This window comes from Rhynchophorus ferrugineus, unplaced genomic scaffold (assembly GCF_030347505.1).
Source record: "Rhynchophorus ferrugineus isolate W39M unplaced genomic scaffold, kcgeb_rfMv2 rfM3, whole genome shotgun sequence".
Taxonomy (NCBI): Eukaryota; Metazoa; Arthropoda; class Insecta; order Coleoptera; family Curculionidae; genus Rhynchophorus; species Rhynchophorus ferrugineus.
Genome location: NW_027472582.1, coordinates 23,748,163 through 23,770,039, shown reverse-complemented (window position 1 = coordinate 23,770,039; position 21,877 = coordinate 23,748,163). Strand labels below are relative to the sequence as shown.

At 31.5% G+C, this 21,877-nt stretch overlaps 2 protein-coding genes across 4 annotated transcripts in view; one reads left to right on the top strand and one right to left on the bottom strand.

The window, feature by feature from the left end:
- The window catches only part of LOC143192857 (alpha-tocopherol transfer protein), a 44,362-nt gene that overhangs the window by 6,154 nt on the left and 16,331 nt on the right, over nt 1–21,877 (bottom strand). For both annotated transcript variants that reach the window (XM_076398593.1, XM_076398595.1), the window contains exon 2: nt 21,248–21,439. In XM_076398593.1, coding sequence (XP_076254708.1) covers nt 21,248–21,439 — 192 coding nt within the window. The remainder of the gene's footprint in view (nt 1–21,247; nt 21,440–21,877) is intronic.
- On the top strand, nt 26–20,128 carry LOC143192855 (uncharacterized). 2 transcript variants are annotated; one of them, XM_076398590.1, is made up of 13 exons: nt 26–1,473; nt 4,488–6,017; nt 7,539–7,679; nt 8,268–8,570; nt 10,515–10,772; nt 10,828–10,983; nt 11,137–12,909; nt 13,587–13,619; nt 13,707–16,181; nt 18,346–18,420; nt 18,479–18,614; nt 19,529–19,659; nt 19,715–20,128. In XM_076398590.1, the coding sequence occupies exons 1-13, from the start codon at nt 30–32 to the stop codon at nt 19,954–19,956; spliced, it is 8,697 nt and encodes a 2,898-aa protein (XP_076254705.1). In that variant the 5' UTR covers nt 26–29; the 3' UTR covers nt 19,957–20,128. The 2 variants fall into 2 exon arrangements, with proteins under 2 accessions (XP_076254705.1, XP_076254706.1); XM_076398591.1 differs by lacking the exon at nt 13,587–13,619.

Genomic DNA, 21,877 nt, shown 5'->3' with positions numbered 1-21,877 from the left:
TGCTGTTCAGTGACGTTATGGAGGATAATATGACTAATGCTCAAAGCAAACGAAGTTTGCACTTATTAAAACCAACTGATATGCCATCTACGTCATATCAGGTAAATTTAAAAGAAAATACGATGTCTACCTCTAAGAAAACACCAAAGGATCGTGCAACAACAATAAAAGATATATTGGACTTGAACGAAGAAGTCAAAGCAAAAAAATATAAAGAAAGCCTCGTAGTAAAGCAAGGAAAAAACAAGGTCACCTTTCATTATTTGTCACCTAGACGAGACTGTACTCAATGCCTGTCCAAAAATCGAAAACGGTTACTGGATTTTTATAAGAAGAATGCGTACAAGATCGGAACTCATTCACAGAAGAAACGATACTTGTCATACTATTCTAAGAATATCACACAACAAAACCACTTCAACATAGTAGAAAGAGAAAAAGAAAAGATAATAGTGAAAGATCAGAATATTAATGATGGTTTACAAGATAAATCTTTATCTTTGTTCAATCTAGTCAAATATCAAACTGCCTCCTCCAATGAGTTTGTGCCGACAAATCGTTATAAATTCGAGGCTAAACAACGACCGGATGTCTACAAAGTCATTGAAGACAAAGAGAAAAAGCGCTTGGATCCTTATCCCCTTGAAATGTTTAATGAGGATTTGACGACCAGAGATTTGGAAACTGCCAGAAGCATGGCTCCTCAACCAAAAACCGTTTTTGACTATTACAAGGATGTAGCAATCACGGATCTTCCAGCTGCTGCTGATAATCTGGAATACGACATGGTTGGATGTCCCGATTGTGGTAGTGGCAAGAAAGAAGCACCCTGCAAAATAAACGTAAACAAAAAGAAGAAAAAGGACGACAAATGTAAGAAACCGAAGAAAGAACCACCTTGTAAAAAGAGAAACCCATGTGATCAAGGTCATAAAGATTACAGAGCGTCATCTGTTAGTACTATGCCTATGGAGGCTTGTCATGGAAATGTATCGGAGTTTACTTCAAAAAACGGTTACATAACCCCCTATAAAGCTTACGATGGCAATGACAATAAAAATCATAAACATATAATTGCAACTAAATCACACAAAAGTTGTAGCAGTTTTGGTGGACACTCATTAGCACAACTGCAATCTACAAACAAAAACGTGTATTTCACCGAGGACCTCTTCAGTCAGAAAAACTTTCTAGACAATATCAAAAAAGTGAATTCCAGCCAGTATTTGGAAATATGCAAGATGGACAGAGCCAACAATTTACAGCAGCAAAAAATAACCAGCTCAAAAGATGATGAAGTATATTTTATCCATCCTAAAGATGATTTGAATGAAAGGTTGAATAGTGCATTTGGATCAACGCCCAAAGTGGAAATTAACGAAAAATCGAAAGATATGATAGCTAAAGCAATAAAAAATATGATTCAGCCGATAATAGAAAAGGAATTTTTAAAATACGACGAAGTGAAAGAAGGTACATTAAAATTAGATTTCTTGTAACTCTATAGTCTTAAAATTAATTTGAATAGATATTTAATACCATTTAATACTTGCGAAAAATGGCTACTAAGAAACAAGACTGATAGTGTAAAAGGTTTATTTTTAATTCATACATATTTAATTATCTTTCATTATATTTATACCTTCATACCGTCCATAACTGTTCCATACAAATATTCCACTGTTCATAAATATGCCAGAAGTTTTTTACAGTTTAGAAAAAAGAGATTTATTGCAGATGGATATGCAGATCCTATAACATTTTCTTCCACAATTTCAAATTTATTCAAAGTACTTTATAGAGTTGAGTAATAAACATTTGAGTTCACTTCTAAGTTCAATCTTGGGAAATCATTGCCTTAACTAAACTGATTTCATTTACTTTCAATGCTATATGCATATATGTAAATATCTTCAAACCGAGATTATCATTAGAATTTTAAGTAATTTGTTAGAAATCATGCCAAAAAGAATTCTGGATAGTTCCTTGTCGAATCTGACATTCTCACACCCCAGTGGGAATCAGTAGAACAGTCCCGTCGACTTGACTGTGTCACTAACGTATTGGCAAATCTATAGTTTGAAGAACAGCATGCACATTAATTCACATATCAATAATCAGTTTTCAATATTTCTGTTATTATTTTGAACAATTTCCCATCTTTTTTATCTTAAATTGGCAAAAACCTAGATATCATATAAACATGAATTATATTATATTCCTTTTAGTACCCATTTTAATTTAGTAGTGTTCTTACAAACGACTTCACATCATAGAGCTATTGATAAGAGCGTGATATATTCGTTTATAGTTCCACCAATACCATTATTTTAGTCTCAGCTCAGATTTTAATGACTTTTATAAAACAATAGTTTAATGTCAATCTTTACATCACCTTTTTTATAAACATTTTTATTTAATTATTCGTTTGTAATAATATATTTTTGAAGAGAAGATATCTTCAAAAAACATGGTTATTAGATCTTAATATTTAAACTTAATGCTACTGAAATATTAGATCCATGTATGATGCTTGTAAATTTATGATGATGCTGCTCCATCATATCTCAATTCTCGATTTTGGTTTCAAGATTTTTAAAGTGGCGATTTTGATTTTAATGTCATAGTCTGGCGATAATGAATTGCTAGACTTATTGGGCGAAAATCAAGCTTAAGTTCTAAAAGGAGTTTCAGAGAGTTTAACGCTTGATCAACAGACATTTGCATACGATTGGCAAGATTAAAACGGAGGGAAAACAGCTACCACACGATTGACTGAAAATGCCATTTTGAATCGTTTCAATATCATTACCAGGCTAAAAAAAGAGTTTTTTGTAACTTGAGCTTATCTACGAAGATTCATATGGCTATAAAGTCTTGTTTGTGAAACTTATTCAGACGAGTCCTGTATTTAGTTTTGCGGATTTTGTATTTTGGGTGTAAAGGAAATCCGCGCGTAGACGCTGAATGTATTTCGACTACCAATATCTCAGAAACTATAGGAGATAAATTGAAATACTTGCCAAATTAGTAAATAACTGGGGATCTTATATGCTATAGGAAGCCTATTCAGACGAGTCCTGTATAGTGGGATCGGCAAGGTGTCGTGTATTATGCTAGAACCGAATTAAACCATTACTGCAGATGTCTACCGATGCCGGTTGAATAAACTGAACAACGTATTGTTTCAAAAAAGACCAATAATGAGTAATAGACACAAAGTCATCCTGTTGCATGACAATGCTTAGTCACATCTTGCAAAAAAAGGATACAAGTTTAGCCAAACCTAGAGTATTCACCAGATATAGCGCTTTCTCACTACCACTTGTTCAAATCGCTGAAGCATGGCTCGCACATGGTTTTGAAATGCCAAAGAAGAACGAAATATCGCTCTTTCAACATAGCATCTCCATGTTGACAGAAAGATAAGAAAACGTTGTAGAAAATGATTAAAAATATTTTGATACATATATATTGTACCAATTGTTCTCAATAAATGTCATTTTAAAGAAAAATATTTGATCATAATACATGCAAATACCTAATACTCAACAGTTATACTGTTAGATTTGTTTATTTTTATATCTACCGGAAAGGCTTATATAAGGCTTTTGTTAGTGGATGTTAGGTTAAGGTCAGTTTTCACAGAGCCAAAAACTGAATATTGTCTGCATATTTTATTTTTTTACTTCCTTAATAAAAAGAAAGTTGCTGAGAATTACGACATAATATATGATACTGTAATTATAATGTTAATTATATAACAAAATGCAGATGTCTGAATAATTTTAAAATATTTGGTTTTAAGATTATTCACTAAAAGTCAAAATTAAAATAAGATACGAATTAATGGCTATTCCGCCTTAAAGTTTGAGAGATTGTAGGTGGGTTAACAAAAGAGAAACACATAAAATGTGTTGGTCGTTAGAAAGTTCTTTATTTACATTCTGCTAATCTAAAGAGATTGAAACGAATCACCGTTAGTTAGCCTGTGTAACATCATCTAAGTGCGATTAGCAACGCAAATCATTCGGTATTGCATTAAAAACAGATCAAGCCATCCGTTTAGTGGAAACATAAAGACATAACATGAAAATATTAATGTATGTAATATATGAAGTAAATCGATGAATATTTAAACTGAACGATTTTTTTCTTAGCTTAATATCTATTTTAATTTAACTTAAATTGGGTCAAATAGCGCATATGCTATTTTTTGCTGATAATGGTACTTAGTCACAGAATATTTCAAATATATCTAAACATAAACAATTTTTATTATGTTAAATATGTCTAATTACCTTACAGAAATGCTATGGATTCGGAAAAACTTCAATTAAAACAAAAGAATTGCTCTTGTTTATAAGCAAATTACCGAATATAATCAACTGACCTGTAATAAAATAGTAATTAAGTGTGAATTACGTTAAAAAGAACAAATAAACTCCTATAAAAATTATTTTAATCTAAGTTATTTGCTTTTTCAGCGGTAGAACGTATGGAGAAAAGTTTAGACAATTGTTTGAAAACATTAAGCAAGTCATTGCACATTCCAATAGCCTCTCCATTATCTATGGTTAACCAAAATCATCAAACGATTCAAGTAAAATATCCATGGCTAAAACATCATCAAGAACAAATAATTGATAAAAATCATCATCCTGAGATTACCGACCCTACGAAAAACAAATTCGAGTATAAAGATCCAAGAAAAATATCATCAATTGGTATTCCCAGTGATTCGACTACCGACGATTACAAAGAGCCGGAAAGTGAAAATCTGGGAGTCTCGTTTAGTAAATTTAATCGGACGAATACCGTTTCAAAAATAAAAATACCTCGTAATCAAAAAATGAACCCTCTTAATATTGTATCTTTGAAACAATCGAAATTTATATGTAAATCGAAGGATATCAATAAGCCCGAACATCCTTGTTCCAAAAAGGATGACAGCAGTAAGGATAAAGATAAAAAAGCGTCTTCTCATAAAAATGATCAGCACAAAGACCCATGTGCAAAGAAAGAAGACCCCTGTAAGAAGAAAGAAGATCCATGCAAAAAGAAAGAAGACCCATGTAAGAAGAAAGAAGACCCGTGTAAAAAGAAAGAAGACCCATGTAAGAAGAAGGAAGACCCCTGTAAAAAGAAGGAGGACCCATGTAAGAAGAAAGAAGACCCGTGTAAAAAGAAAGAAGACCCGTGTAAAAAGAAAGAAGACCCATGTAAGAAGAAAGAAGATCCCTGTAAGAAGAAAGAAGACCCGTGTAAAAAGAAAGAAGACCCCTGTAAAAAGAAGGAAGACCCATGTAAAAAGAAGGAAGATCCATGTATGAAGAAGGAAGACCCATGTAAGAAGAAAGAAGACCCGTGCAAGAAGAAAGAAGATCCATGTAAAAAGAACGAAGACCCGTGTAAGAAGAAAGAAGACCCTTGTAAAAAGAAAGAGGACCCATGTGAAAAGAAAGATCCCTGTGTAAAAGCTAGTTCCATAAACGACAAATGGAGAAAAGAGGATAGCTGTAATAAAGACGATCGCTGTAAAAACGTAGATCCCTGTCAAGAGAAAGAAAATCATTGCGTGAAAGCAGAAACCAAAACCGATCCATGCAAACAAGAGGACCCTTGTAAAACAACGTGCGATCCTTGTGCTCCTATCGAAACAGAACGAATCGATCCTTGTAGCAATTTCTGTAATAGAAAAGAAGACCCATGTTCTTTACCAGCAAAAGATACCTGTCCCGAACCAAGTTATCTAGATCCTTGCGGGGAATTGTCTGGTGGCGAAGTGAAATGTAGAAAATCTAAAATAGCGGAGAAGGAATGCTGTCAAGCTCCACCCACTTGTAAAATTGATAATCCATTCTCTCAAGAGGAAATTAAATGCCACAAAACGAACAAGCCCAAAATCAAATTACCACAACAACCCGAGCCCTGCCATAAAATCAGCTCTTGCCAAAATATCCCTATGCCCGAGAGTTGCCCTTTGAAACCAGAATGCGAACATAAATGCCCTGAAGGTAAGCAAATATAACAATATAAAAATGTCCATCACTACTACATAATATTAATGCATAAATATGTTTCCAAAATAGTTCTACTAAAACCTTTGAATTAGGTCATGAGAACTACCTTGTTTAATTATTAATTCTTACATACCGCCGATGTTTCCATTCGTTCGAGCATTCAGGATGTTTTCCTCTCTGATCTAGCACTGTCCGATAAATGTAAAAATGTAAATGTTCCATTGTAAGTGTGACATTTAAGAGCTATAGACGCATGGTTAATTTTGATTTCAATAATCAAACGAGGTGGCCCGCAAATCGGTAAACAATGAGATAGTAACAAATTAAAATTTATCAAGAACGCTTCTCTACATTTACATGTGACTAAGTCTACGATTCTAAATCTAAGTCTAAGACTACTAAGTCTACATGTGACGGTGCTAAGTGGATGAACAATTGTGTAAAGTGTAAAATCTGATGCAGAATAATCATCGCAGGTATGTTGGTACCATGCTATAGAAGATATAGAAAAAATAATAAAAAAATTCAAATGACTAAAATAAAGTCAACAATAAATTACTTTGAGTGATAAACCTTCCATAAAAATAAGACGCCAGTTCGATTTCTCATAATAAATTTCGATCATGAAAAATAAAGGACTAAACAATACAAAAGAGTGATTATAAGGATTGTAATATATATAAGATTGAAATAATCGCTGATATAGATTCTAGCAAACTTCAAATGTTACGCTAATGCATGTCATGCGTCAAATTATGCATTTTTCTCTGCGATGTAGTAGTAACAATGAATGCATTGTTTTAAGATGTAACAATCAGTGCCCATTTGAAGAGTAATACAAAAGACGCAGATTACAATAGTTTTAACATATCTATCGAATGAAAGGTACACGAATTTCTAATAGACTTCTGTGACAAAATGAACTTTTCGATAAGAAGGTGCAGCGACATGCTCCGAAAATTATATGCATCAAAATCAACAAAGAAACCTAAAAAATAAAGGGAATGATGTTAAAAATAAATAATTTTTTAAAAATGTATCACAACCTAACAATAAAGAGAGAGATACAATGTAGATAGAAAAAAATATTTTGTTAATGCAGTTTTAAATTAATATGGACGAGTAATTAGAAAATTGGAAGGCGTATTTGACAAGTGAACGATGAACTAATGGTTATATCATTTAAGTAAGAAACAAAAGCATGCAAAGCCATAATGGAGATATACGCACTCTTTAATATGAATAGGTCAGCAAGAAACATCATATACAAGGAATAGAAAAAAAATGAATCCCCACAAATACATTTCTATAACAATTAGCAAAATTGTATACTCATACTGATATAGCAAGCATTGAATTTAATTTAACCTGATAATATAATCGGTAAGATATCAGAAATTTAAAGCTAAAAGCCAAACCACACAAAACCAAATATAATATTAATATTAATAATTATTGTCGATTATTATGTCTTCAATATTCCTCAACAAAATGTGCTCAATGATATTTTTACAGCAAAATGCCCTACTTGTTTCCAAAATCCTTGCACCGTTAAGCAAGACCTGATCCAAAAATCACAAACTCCGAAAATACAGCCTTGTTCAAGACAAGCTAGCGAGAATGGTTTTGCAGGTATGAAGGAACTGGCCAAATGTGGTAAGTTAGTTATCTATTTTTAGCTATCGATTTTATAATTAATGATTAAGCGCTCTACAAGAAGATATTAAAAAGTTCTCACAGAATTGAAATAAATATTACTTTTAAATAGATATTGAAAGTAGATGTTTTAAAAAAATGTTTTTCTTAGTTAGAGCAGATACTTATTGATTAATGAAAATCATGTATATAGTATAAAATACCTATTTATTTTTATGGTAATTTAATGTTCATATATACTCGTATATTGTTGTAAATAAAATTCTTATTCACAAAATGACGTATTTTCCGATATATGTAATATATACACAACTTTCTCTTACCTTAACCCACTGCTGAATTCTGTCTGTTCGGAATTCATGTTCATGTTTATCCATATAAGAGAGAATACAAATCTATGCAACACCTTTTAACTAAAACCTCCGAAATCGCTAATATTTCTGATTTAATTATACTGAGATACATTTTCTCTTTATTATGATTATATGTTTAATATTCCTAAATACTTTATTCTTGTTTCATAATAGATGTTTTTATACATAAATGTATATGTATAATTTTTCTCATCTTTCGTGTTATTTACATTAGACTATACGAAGAATACACCGTGCTCTTCTTGTGAAGTTAGTAAACCTACCATCGAAGCATTCATTCAAATAAATCCAGAGGTAACAAAACCTGTGGCCGTAAAAGAACAGAAACCTGAATCGGTGGTGTCGGAAAAGGATAGAAGATATTGCAGCAAAGAAGCTCTGACCCGAGAAATGGATGAGATAAGTAGGCGCCAAGCACTGGACGAAAGTCGAAAACAAGAAGAAAAGTTGATATGCAAAAAACCAGTTATTTTTGGAGAGTCGTCAAGAAAGTCATGGAGTCCTGTTAAAATTCAAAGTCAGTTTATTTATTATTAATTTCATTTAATTAACATTAACTTCCAAATTTGTTTCCCTGGGTTAAAGAGGTATACATTTTTTAAAATTATTCGGTTTTCTTTACCTAATCTCATTTGAAATATATATTAATTTATGGCATTAATATTAATTTTGTAGGATAATATTTGTAAAATACTATATGACCAGGTGAACTTTGTATCACCTACATCTATTTGGCAAATTTTCTCCGACAATAATAATAACAATTTGTTCTGTAGTCATCAAGAGTTTTGTAACATTGTTGAACACATTGATGACGTTCGCTTCACTGTTGGATTGTGAGCAGGTTTTTCAGTTTCCGCATCCGGTTGTTCATAAAATAAATTTGTAAGAATTGTGATCTGAATGTGGTAATGTTTACAGCGCTTCTAGTAAGTGATAAATTGGTCTTTAAGGTTTATGATATATTAGCTATAGAAACGACGTCATTTGAATACAACTATTATATTTTTAATGTTGGCCAAGATGGTTAGAATCATTTCCCATCTCAGAAACTAATGGGCGTAATTGATTTGGTGGTAAGACCACTTGTAACATTTTTACTTTTCCTCTAGAATATAACCCAGTACATTCACCGTTGTATTTTAATACTTTACAATATTGAAAAACAATTGTCGTTTCCCCAATTGAAACGGATTCTTTAGCATCGTAATCTATTTCCGAATCGTAGTGGAATGCTGCTTATTTCTGGACGACAGCAGCACTGGGTCTGCGGAATCGCTCAATTTCATTGTGTTGTACTCACTGTTGAGTAATTGTACAAGTAATTGTAACAAATCAATTTTGACTATTATTATTTTCTATCTCTCGTTGGTCAACAGTGCTGTTAACACGTGAGCTTAAACAAGTATGTTGTACCATAAATAGTCACTACATAACACTGGACTGAAAAGTCACGGGGATAACACATAGATGGCGCTAGTTTTATTGCATTCACCGCTTTTACAGTTAGTACAAACCTTCAAATGGCTCGAAAAGTGTTATAAGGACTCCACTCCATCAGAAAAAACAATAAAACGTTGGTTTGCTGACCTGGTTGCTTGCTTGAGGTCGTGGAGACACCGATGATGTAGAACCCAGTGGACGTCTAAATGAATTACTAACACATTACATTAAATATATCAAAACATCGTGTTGGATTTATATTGCATGAGCATTTGACTATGAAAAAGCTCTGTTCACAGTGGGTGCCGCGTTTGCTCAGTTTTGACCAAAAACAAATACGTGTTGATAATCCTGAGCAGTGTTTAGCAATGTTTAAATGTAACAAATCGGAATTTTTGCATCGATATGTGACAATGGATGAAACATGGGTGAACCTTGTCAAAAGCGCCTGAAAGCACAACAATTTTGATGGAGATTATTTAGATTACCTTGATGAATAAAATCAATTTTGAACAAAAAAACACGTTTTCTTTGTTACGCCCGGGACTTTTCACCCCATTTGTTATTTCAACTCTTGGTAAATGTTTGCTCGACCACAATTAGAATAGGATTCCAAATTACCGTCAGCACATAGTTATATTATATTTGACATATATGTTATTATTTCTCACTTGATGTTTATGTTATCGAATCGATATACTTCTAAAAATATGTAGATTTAACAGATATCTTTATATCTACAAATAAGTGCTAGACAATACAGCTCTGAGAAAATTATCATCTTCACTTAATCACTATAAAATCATAGTGATATTCCAGAATAAGTTATAGAAACAGTGGATATTATCAAAATCATTTGATTTGACACCGCCGAATTATTTTGTTATCCATTGTTTTAATTCTTATACCAGGGATAACGCTAATGTTCTTTTTAGTCATACCGATGCTCTATTCAAATGAATAACTCAACTACTTATGACTAACTCGTCCATATATAAATATATAATATTATATTTAGATACGAAAATGGGCGATCTGAAGACCATTCCAGATGCTGTGAAAACCGAAAAACCAGAGAGCCTTAAGAAATCGAAATCTCATGAACCCCTCACCGAAACTCATAAAAACAAAGGCATCGTAGAAACTTGCTCCAACAAAATAACCGATTTATGCATGATGATTATACGCAAGCACAAAGGTGGAAAGAAGGCGGCGCCCATTGTGGTAACGTTGTCGAGAAGTCAACCAAACTTAAGCGGAATTCATCAGACTGATGGTGGAAAATAAGTAAATCTGACGTTAAAGTGGTTAAATTGTTGATATATTTTCAGGTCCCGGTATGTTGTTCGACGGCGGGTCAAGTGGACAAAATGGAAACGGAAACAAGTACGACTGTAGGCCATTCGGATTGTTTGGAGGTGGAGGAAAAAAATCAGGAAACGGAAAAGGTGGAAAATCGAAAGGAGAAAACTTTTTAAAACTTCGAGGTAATCAGTTGTGTTTTTCTTACATTTATTCAATTACAAAATATTAAGGAAGTAAATCTAATCAATAGATAGGTCTTCTAAAATGATTTGAGTTTTTTTTAATAATTACCGACCATAATAGATATTTTAAGTACTATAGCTCTATATTTTTAGATGACTGCAATAACACTAAACAAAACAAATCGAAAAAATCTGACGCCTCTTGTAAGAAAGCAAAGTCGGAGCCCTCCATCAAATGCAAGAATGACAAGCATAGTGCCGAAGAGGAAGATCCTTATAACTGTGTGAAAAGAAAACGATCAAAAGCAAATAAAAATGACGAAATGTGCCTAAACAAAACTAAAGATAAGAAAAAAGAGCATAAATCTTCTAGCTCGAAGCATAGTGGAGAAGATCATTGTAAGAAGAAAGATGATCACTCTAAAAGGAAAGAAGATCCGTGTAAAAAGAAGGATGATCCATGCAAGAAGAAAGAAGATCCATGTAAGAAAAAAGAAGATCAATGTAAAAAGAAAGAAGACCCGTGTAAAAAGAAAGAAGATCCTTGTAAGAAAAAAGAAGACCACTGCAAAAAGAAAGAGGATCCTTGTAAGAAAAAAGATCAATGTAAAGAGGAGGATCCTTGCAAGAAAAAAGAAGATCCGTGCAAAAAGAAAGTAGATCACTGTAAAAAGAAAGAGGATCCCTGTAAGAAAAAGGAGGATCCTTGTAAAAAAAAAGAAGATCCTTGTAAAAAGGAGGAGGATCCTTGCAAGAAGAAAGAAGATCCCTGCAAGAAGAAAGACGATCCCTGCAAGAAGAAAGAGGATCCTTGTAAGAAGAAAGAAGACCCTTGCAAAAAAAAGGAGGATCCTTGCAAAAAGAAAGACGATCATCATTGCAAGAAAGAAACCCATGGTACAGAAAAGAAAGACCCATGCACATCTCAAAAAGGGAAAGATCATTGCCAGGAAACAAATGTTAAGGAATGTTCAAACAAATCAAAAGATAATGATCACTGTAAGCAGGAAGGAGATCCTTGCCAAGGTTCAAAAAAGAACGATCATGCAAAAAGAGCTCAAGGGAAAAAGTTACAAATCGTTATTTGTAAAAAAGACCACGATAAGAAAACGGATTCTTGTAAAAAACCAAATAAAGATGACGATGTTTGCAAGAAAACCAAATCTAAGGATGCTGATTGTGGGAAAGAAGATGATCCTTGTAAAAAATTTAAATCCACTGAAAATCCCTGCAAATCTGCAGAAACAGGTGACAAAAATGATGAACATTTTACTGTTGAAAAAATAGATTGTAGTGAGGCTTCAAGTAAAGTTGACGATATATGTGAAGAAGAATCAGCTCCATTAAAAAAAGAATGTAAAGATCCATGTAATAAACCAGTAAAAAGGGTAGCTGGTGGTAAAAGGAACAAATATCCCTGGAATACCTATTGTAAAAAGAAGAAAGGTAAGAAATTAGCCAAAGAAAAGTCTGAAGAATCAGAGAAGAATATATGTTGCCCTAAAAAGACTGAAAAATCAGAAAAGGATATATGTCCTAAAAAGCCTGAAACCTGTAGGACCCAAGAAAAACTACTCAGCAAGATGAAAGAATATGAAGAAGAAAAACATGAAGCAAATGAAGACGAACCTTGTAATTCTAAGGATTCCAAGGACCAACATAAAAGTAATGTTCAAGAAGCTTGTAGAGTACAGTGTTCAAAGAAAGCGGCGGGTTCCCATAAATCGAGAAATAAAGATTGCAAAACTAAACAGGACAATAATGTAACAATGAAGAAATCGGAGCACAAGAAAAAAGACCACGCCAAGAATAAAAAGAAATGCCTTCCGTTCTGGGGAATTAGTAGTATTGGTGAGAAAAAACTGAAATCAGTACAACGATGCAGCGCAATAGATGACAAATTACTGAATGTTACGATAAATGAAGGTGTGTATTATCATTATATTTTATACAACAATTTAAAAAGATCATTGTTCAATGTGTTTGAGTCTTGTGAAAAAAAAACCTGCTGCCTTTTATAGTTGGCACCTTTTAAAAGTTTTAAAAATTTTGGGCTTTAATTTTTGAGGATGTGTTAAATTAAAATAGCTATTATGTTTAACCATAAAATAAGTCATCCAATTTTGTTTCTAACCTTCCGTCATCGTTCTGGCAACAGATGAATACGTGACAGGAAAAAAATAATCTCTTCCAAGCAATTCACGTTCTACTTTCATAATACTATCCGTATGGATAAACTTTTATAACGTTTAGTGGAAACAAGTGATATCTGTTGGTGTTGTAAGCATATGTAACATGTAACTTTAAGCGAATCCTAAGCGAGTAAACAAATTTGCAAGTTGGCACTAATGAAATTTGGTCCACCAAGAAACTCACCACATAGTGAACCGACCCTTTTTCATAAGACTGATTTGATGTGACGGGTGACATAGAATCTTCCAACAACACACTTTCAATGTATATTTAATCGAATCTCAAACAATGATACAAATTGGCATGTTCTTAATCATATTCAGTATTTTGTGTCAACCAACAATCCTTTTTTCCTCGACCCATAATGGTATATTTCATGCTAAAAACAATGGACAAATTTCTTATTTCAGATGATGCATTAAGGAAACTGGCATCGATTCAAGGTAAACCTTTTAAACAACGTTATCCTTGGAATGTAAGTGCACGTGACTCCAAAACCGGCAAAGCAAAATAGTTTTCTTTCTTTTCAGATGCGGTAATCCATCGTTCAAAAAGTATGAACCTATCAAAAAATTGCAGCTTAGGCTTGAACAACTCTGCATACAGTTTTGAACAAAATAACAGTTTACGGTTATTTCATATTAGCAGCCTTTTTCAAAAAGCAGACCAAGACTCTTCGCCGGGTGATTCGCGTCCAAAATCAGCAATGGATTTATTCCCAAACCGGAAAAAAATCGATAATTTCATTGGAATAAAACATTATTGCCTCATAAAGAATTCTAAGGAACAAAATTCAAACAAAATTAAAAGTGAACCACTTGAAGACGAAAATAAATGTAATCCAGTTATTTCGTTAAGGTATTACGGACCTGATGCACCGAAAAATAATAATCAAACACAATCAAAAACAAAAAACCACTGTCCTAATATAAAAGAAAAATATTCAAACGAAGAGAAACACTGTAATTCCAACGACAACGTAATACCATGTATAAAAAAGAAAATTTTGATGTCTTGTGATATTAAGAAAAAGCGTACTAGTGCGTCCAATGAAAGTAAAGGAAAAGTTATTTGCAAAGAATTAAAATCATCTTGCAAGGACTCCGCACTTGATAAGCAAAAAACTAAGCTACAAGTTGAATCTAAAGGAGACGTGGATTATTGCAGAAAAGAAAAACAATCGGGTAGATGCAGAAACTACAAGGAAAACCAGAAAACTTCCACAGAAAAAAAGATATGTAAAGAAAAAACTAAAGAGACAATAATTTACAAACAATCGAATACTAAAAAAACTTGTATAAAATCTGAAATACAATCAAATGAAAATCATGGGGAACCTAAGGAAATTAATTCCACACACAAGTGTAAAAATTCACAATATACACAGGATAACGAATCCATTAATTACCAAGATGGAGCCCTAAAATCGTCATCTTCAAAGATTAAGTCACCGAAAATTTATCAAAGAAAGGCGGGAAAACCTTGCGAGCAAACTAAAAAGCAAAATAGTGCAAAAGATATAGAGATTACAAGTTATAAAAAAACTAATATTGGTGAATACACTATTGATGTTTTCAACAAAACACTCAAATCAGATATTCATCCAAATGAGCAAAATATTATTAAACAGAGATATTTTAATTCTAACAATAATATATCTGACTCAGAATGTAATGAAATTAAAAATGCATGTAACTTGAGATCAGAAACAAATATAAAAAGGAAGAACGATGACGAATGTAAAGTAACGAAGAAAACCGAATCTTGTAGTGATGTTAATGAAACTAACATTAAATCAAATAAGAAAAAATGCGATGATGAAAATGGGATAGATTATTCTAATTGTCAATTGAAGCAACAGCACTTCAGTGATCATGAGAAATTTGAAACTGATAATAATAAAGAAAAATGTTTAAGAGAATCAATCAAAATATGTTCTAATAATTCTGATAAGTCTATAAAAGATATGAGTCTTTTAAAACAATGTGCTGTGGTGGCAAAAATACATAAGGATCACTCTAAGAAAAATACATTGGAGAAATCGAAATGTTCTAATATAAAATCAATAGAGGGTAATAGCAGTATTGACAAAGAAACCTCATGTGAGAATGATAAAGATATGCTTGCGGATTTAAAAGATCATATCAATAATTGTATGGATAATTCTGGCGAAACTATGAAAGATATGGAGCAATGTGCTTTGATAGGAAAAACATGGAAAAATCACTGTAATAATATTAATATACAAGATACAAATTGTTCGGATAAGCAATTAAATAAAGATAACTGTGACAATGATGAGATATCGTCATCAGATAAACATAAGGATGTTTCCGATGCGTGTAAAGAAAAGCCTGATGAACTTACGAAAGACATGGGACTTCTGAGGCAATGCGCTTTGATAGCAAAAAGATCTAAAGATCACTGTAATAATATTAATACGCAAAATGCAAATTGTTCTGACACACAATTGAAAAAAGATGATATTTATAATGAATTGATATCTCAAAAAGACCGGCGTGTAGATGTATATATAAAAGATGTTACAGATGCATGTAAAGATACTGATGAACTAAAGCTTACGGAACCACGCAACAATAACAAATTGGATAAATGTCCCGATAAAAGCCAGAAAGAATATCACTATAAACTTGATCAGAATTCTTTAGATATGAATTGTAATGCACATACAAACCTAGAAGATTTCACCAAATGCACAGACAATGACGATAAACCTATAAAAGACATGGGACTTTTAAAACAATGTGCTCATATGTTAAAACAATCTAAGGATCACAGTAATAAAAGTAAATCAAAAAAATTAAAACATAGAAAAGCGATGCGAGATTGTTGCTATATCGATAAGAAAGATCAGAGCGTACAAAAAGGCTTAAAGGACCTCACCAATATGGATCCTGGTATTTGCGATGAGCCTATAAAGGATATGGGAATTTTAAGTCAGTGTACAATGATGACGCGTAAATCTAAAACTCCTATAATAGAACGTAAGGATATAGTATACTTTTCACTTGACATTTATTATAATCTAATAAAAATAGACTTCGGTAGATTTGACAAGAGCCAGAGAATCTCTATCATTTCAATGATAACGTCAATCATTTAAATCATCATTCTTTAAGCCGTTACTTTTATATAACTAAGTACTATTCACTAAATTATAGAAAATAAATGTAAGGGGGTAATCAACAATTATTGACAACAGAAAACGCAAAAAATGACACGCAATAGTTATTAGCGTAGTTTTTTGTTTTAAAAAGAATTTTTTGAATAAACGCCTTTTTAAAATGCGAACTATCAATGTAAACAAGTGTTAAACAACCTAACCTCAAAGTTGGAGTTCAAAATTGCATTTTTGACATATATTACGTTTATTGTATCAATTGAAAAAATCTGCTGCTGAAATCCATCAAAGACTTTTAAAAATATAGAGTGATACTGCCCATCATATCCCAATTGTCGGTTTTGATTTCAACAATTTAAAAGTGGCAATATAAACGTCAATGACAGAAAGCAGCCAAAAAAAGACAATGAATTGGGAGACTTATTGGATGAAACCCCAACTTAAACTCAGAATTTTCAGATGGTTATCAATTGTTTTCATGCGTTTACATACGATGGAAAATATTTAAATGAATGGAATGGCTACCATACGGATTAACTGAAAATATAATTTCGAATTGTTTCAACGGTTTCATTACTTACCAGGTAAAAAAGAAGAAGAATTTTGTGACGTATTATGACTGGAGATTTAAAGTAAATCGACTCCAAAGTGGAATATTCATGGCTATAGTGTTATTGTGTATATTTTGAGATCATCAAATTATGGTAATACGAACTGTTAGAATCGAATGAAATTGTTACTGCATATGTCTATCGACATTAAATGAGAAAATTAAATGCCGTTGCAAAAATATTAGTAATAGCGAGTAATAAATTTTTGCATGACAATACTTTACACGAATTATGAAAGATTCTATTACAACTTAAATGGGAACTTCTGCCGCACCCGCGTACTCACTGGACCGAGTGCCTTGCGATTAGCACTTGTTCAGATGTGTGTGACATGGCTTGACGAGCACACGATTTTGAAATATTGAAGTGCGAAAATATATTGGTAACTCGATCGCTGACAAAACAACATCATTCTTTCGGCGGTATTAGCATTTTGCGAGAAAGATGGGGAAAAGTTTTAATTAATATAAATTATATACAATATATATCTCAATAATGCATATTTAAATTTATTAAAATTATCAGTATGCATATGTACAAGCCTAATACTACAAAATACCTAATAATATGTTATAAAACAGTCAAATCCAGTTTGAAATGGGCTTTTTATGATCTCGCAACATCATTAGCTATGGTTTACATCTGATATACAGAATTGAAAGCTTTTGTAAGTCGACCGTATATAGAAAAGTACCTCTAGTTTGTCTTTAACTGATAACGCCAAAAATGTTGGAGTAAACAAGATAGTGAAAGAAGCTAAGTGATTGCCAACAGGCCAACAATTACCTATGCTATGATATAACATCAGGCTGACTTGTTGGAATTATGAGTTTGGAATCAGGAAAAGCAAAATTGTTTGCTATTGTATTCACAAAAATGCAAAGATAGAGAATTGTTTTGCACGGTAACACTTCGATGTATCGCCTAATAGCTAACTTTTGTGAGAGAAAAGACCAGAAAAAGAAATTGAACTGTAGAAGTATTTAATGGTTATTCTGGAAACTTGTATTAATCTTTCTACTGGCAATAATTGTAGATTGGCGCTCGTGCAAATAAACCTATTTAATTTTATTTTAACAGAATAACATTAAACATATAAAGAATGTTACGAAATCTGAAAAAAAGTAAAAGATCATTAATTTTTAATCAGTCTTATAAGCTTGATAAAACTGTATAAAACATTTAATTATCAAAATATTAAATCTCAATGAAAACGTTTTTATATTTCAATCACAAATTGTCTTAAACATGTGGCTTTTTTAGAATTCAAATTGTTGATGGAGTACTTATATAAATATGCAGCCCAGTGAACGATTTTTTATGATTTAATGAGAATAAAAATTTAATTATAGTTAAACTTGCAACTAAATATCTACTTTAAAAATCTACTTTAACATATATAATAATTTTTTTCAGCTATAAGTGATGAAAGTGCAAAAAATTTGTTTTGTCGAGGCGAAGAAACTAATATATTTCAAGTAAAAAAACTAGGTAACCAGACTGGATTCTTAAAGCAAATGTTCAATTATTTAACTAATTTTATTTCAAGGCACTGGTGAGAAATTAGTGTGCGTTGAGGATATAACTGAGCACGATTTAGAAGAGGACGCATGTCATCCCGAGGATGCACAAGATGTTGATAGAGTTTTAAAATGCACTATTGTGAACGAAAATAATAAGCAGAGGTACAATTTTACAAGCTTTCCTTATATAATAAAATTCTCTAATAATTCCCATATTCAAGATTTAATCGAAACCACCAGGTTTTTAAAAGTTGCTAATTTTTTAAAAGAAATGAATTGAAAAATCCATGAAAACTCACAGAAACAGAATTATCATTGCTATGCATCCGATAGAGATAGAGCAATTCTCAACATTATTGTTTTGTTTGAGATTGTCATTTATATGATTTCTATTTATAATGACACATCTAAATGAATTAGCTGCAAAAATCATCACCTAGTTAAAATGACTACACGATGCAAACTGGTATCAAAAAAAGTTAAAATTCAAAGAGTCCTGAAGGATGAGCTAAAGCTGTTGTAAATAGAGCTTTTCTCTCCGATGAGAAATGAATACAATTGTTGAAAACTTATGAAAGTGTATGTTACATATAATTTTGCAAAAACCATGAACTTCAGTGTAGAAGTTAATTATTCTATGGGGTAGTATGTCGTTTATTTAAATGAATATAAGTATAAGTAAATGTATACATTTGCAACTTTATATACATATATTGGGTATTTAAAACATCGTTCCATTAGTTGTGGTGATGTATCGTTTAACTAGACCTTAAATAGAGAGATAGCAAAGCACATTTAGAAAAAATTAACTGAACTAGATGGAAATACCAAATAGGAAAACATCTGCAAAGTTAAAAACTAATTTTAAATGGACACTATTTATTCTCTTTCGGTTACATGTGTTTACATGGTGTACATGGTGTTTTATTCCATTAATCACTTTTACAGCTACCTACGAAAAAACTAGACCAATGATAATAACATATTTAAAAATAAAATTTGCACCCATCACAAAAATGTTTGAACCAAAGCTTCTACCGGTATAATAAAATATTTTAAAATCATATTTTATTTAGACTTATTTGCATGGCAATAAAACCAGGACCCGATGAAAACGAAGACTGTTCAGATATATCAACACAACACAAAGTTAAAATCACTTCCAACAAGTTAGTTTGTCGTAAGATAATGTCATACAATGGCCAAGGTATACCTCATAACTCGTATATAATTCAACATACATATATTATACTTTTTATCAGCCTGCGAACCTGAAATAGTCTGTCAAATAATGCAAGTCGAAGAAATTAAGCTTGTTAATGAAAACGACAAGAAAAAAACTGTAGAAAAACGCTTGACGTACAAGGATTTAATGAAAAAGAAAAAGAATGAAATAAGAAACCTGTCCAAAAAGCAAAAGAAACCGGACAAAGAAACTAAAAACGAAATTTGCAAGGAAGAGGACGATGTTAAAAATGAAACAAAAGAAGACGAATGTCAGTAACAAATTGAGACGAGCAGGGATGTATTTTCATTATTTTCGTGAAGAATGTGGTTTTATTATAAAAATTAACAGTGTGAGAAATAACAGAAAAAATCGAAAAAATATAAAAATATATACAAAATTGCGTGAAAAGTATTTTGTAAAAAAAAGATTCAAATACAATTAATAAATAAAAAAAATGTCACGTTTTGTTCTATTATGATAACTATAATTTTTTTATAATTTATTATGTATGAATGAATTAAATAATATAAATTAATATTACAATTCTGCTATTAAAAGTTTATTGTAAATTATTTAAAAAATATTTGTCTATTAAAAAAACAATAGAATATTTAATTAGCTATCATATATATTTAAAACAATATAAAATAATTGATAATATAATTCATACAATTTTCTACTGTTTTATAGTCCAAATACTATCACAGATAAATATAATAAAATAATATTAGTATTATGAATCTCTTTTTAAGTTTATTTAAGACTAACTTATTTGCACCATTATTTTTGTGTGTTTTTCTAAAATAGTTAATTCAGATATTTTAAAGTTAAAAGCCCTTTATGAACCACAGTAAATTTGACATATTACCTTTAATAGAATGTAAATATTACATATCTGAATTAGGTAGTTAATCTGCTTTACTTTTTACTTAATACAGTAGGCTCAGTAGCACTCTGAAGCTAACGTGCTTGTTTTATCAATTTTGTCTAGTAATTTTGTACAAGACCACAGGGATAAGAAAGATACAGACAGACAACTGAAAAGATTGAAATATTACTTTTTAACATAGTATTATTACTGCTGTAGAAGAAAAGAAAGTGGCATGGTATTTCGCTGCAAGTGATTCAGAAATAAAGAAAGCACAAAGCATTAAAATGCATTCGGTAATTTTAACGTGTTCTAGTCGCTTAATCAAAATCTTACAAGCTCTATAAAAATTACTATAAGATAATTAACTGCATTAAATCTAAAATTAGAACAAAATTTGTTTTTGCAAGCTGTTACGAAATAATTTAAAGATATATTAAAGTTTCTTGTTGAGATATTTTAGATTAGTCAATAAAGCATAACCTATTTACACAGCACTTTCAATTTTCTGAAGAAATTAAGAAAATTTTCTTATTGCCAAATAGATATTTTACCGGAAAGAAAGTTACAAAGAAACATTTACAAATCACTTTCTGATTATCAAATGTGATTTCTAATAATATTTTTGATATTTCTCATTCAATTAATTTATTTTTTACTAACATCACTAAGTCTAAAAAACATTTCTTTTATACCTACCCCATATCAATTAAATTTTTCATTTTTGGTTCAGCAGGATCACGATTAGAAAATATCGTTGGATGCAGTGCTCTGATGGTAAACCATACTTCAATGGTACTCTTGACTTTCTCATGGGAATAATAACAAGCGTGTAGAAAAAGATAGATGAATTCGTCACTGACTTCGGGCAAATGGGGCTGTGTGGTCATCCTAAAAATTATTAACAATCAATTACTACTTAAATTAAAATTAAAAATAAAGTTATATAACTATGTTTAATAGTTCCCGACTAAACAATCCCTTTCACACCAGTAACTAGGCTGAGATGACCTCAAAGTTAGTCACTAGTCAATCGATAGTAGGCTTAATGCCGACCGTAATTCAGAGCCCACATAAAGCTGTAGGTTCCAGATTAGTTCAGATAACAGTTGGTAAAAAAGGAGACTTATATATGGAAAAAGAGATATATATGGAAATTTGTTTCTTTATAAATTTATACCAAAATAAACAAAATGTTTAGTTTCTGATAATTTAATAATTTCTCCGAATTTCAATATGATATAGCAAGAATATATGAATAACTAGCCAAAATAATAATATTAGCATATACATTTGATCTTTGTATACATTTATATGTTTTTTCTCCTA

Coding starts and splice junctions, on each gene's coding strand:
- LOC143192855 (XM_076398590.1), top strand. CDS start 30: ATGACTAATGCTCAAAGCAAACGAAGTTTGCACTTATTAAAACCAACT. Junction 13,620..13,706: donor GAAACTGGCATCGATTCAAG/GTAAACCTTTTA, acceptor CTTTCTTTTCAG/ATGCGGTAATCCATCGTTCA. Junction 18,615..19,528: donor AACGAAAATAATAAGCAGAG/GTACAATTTTAC, acceptor TATTTTATTTAG/ACTTATTTGCATGGCAATAA.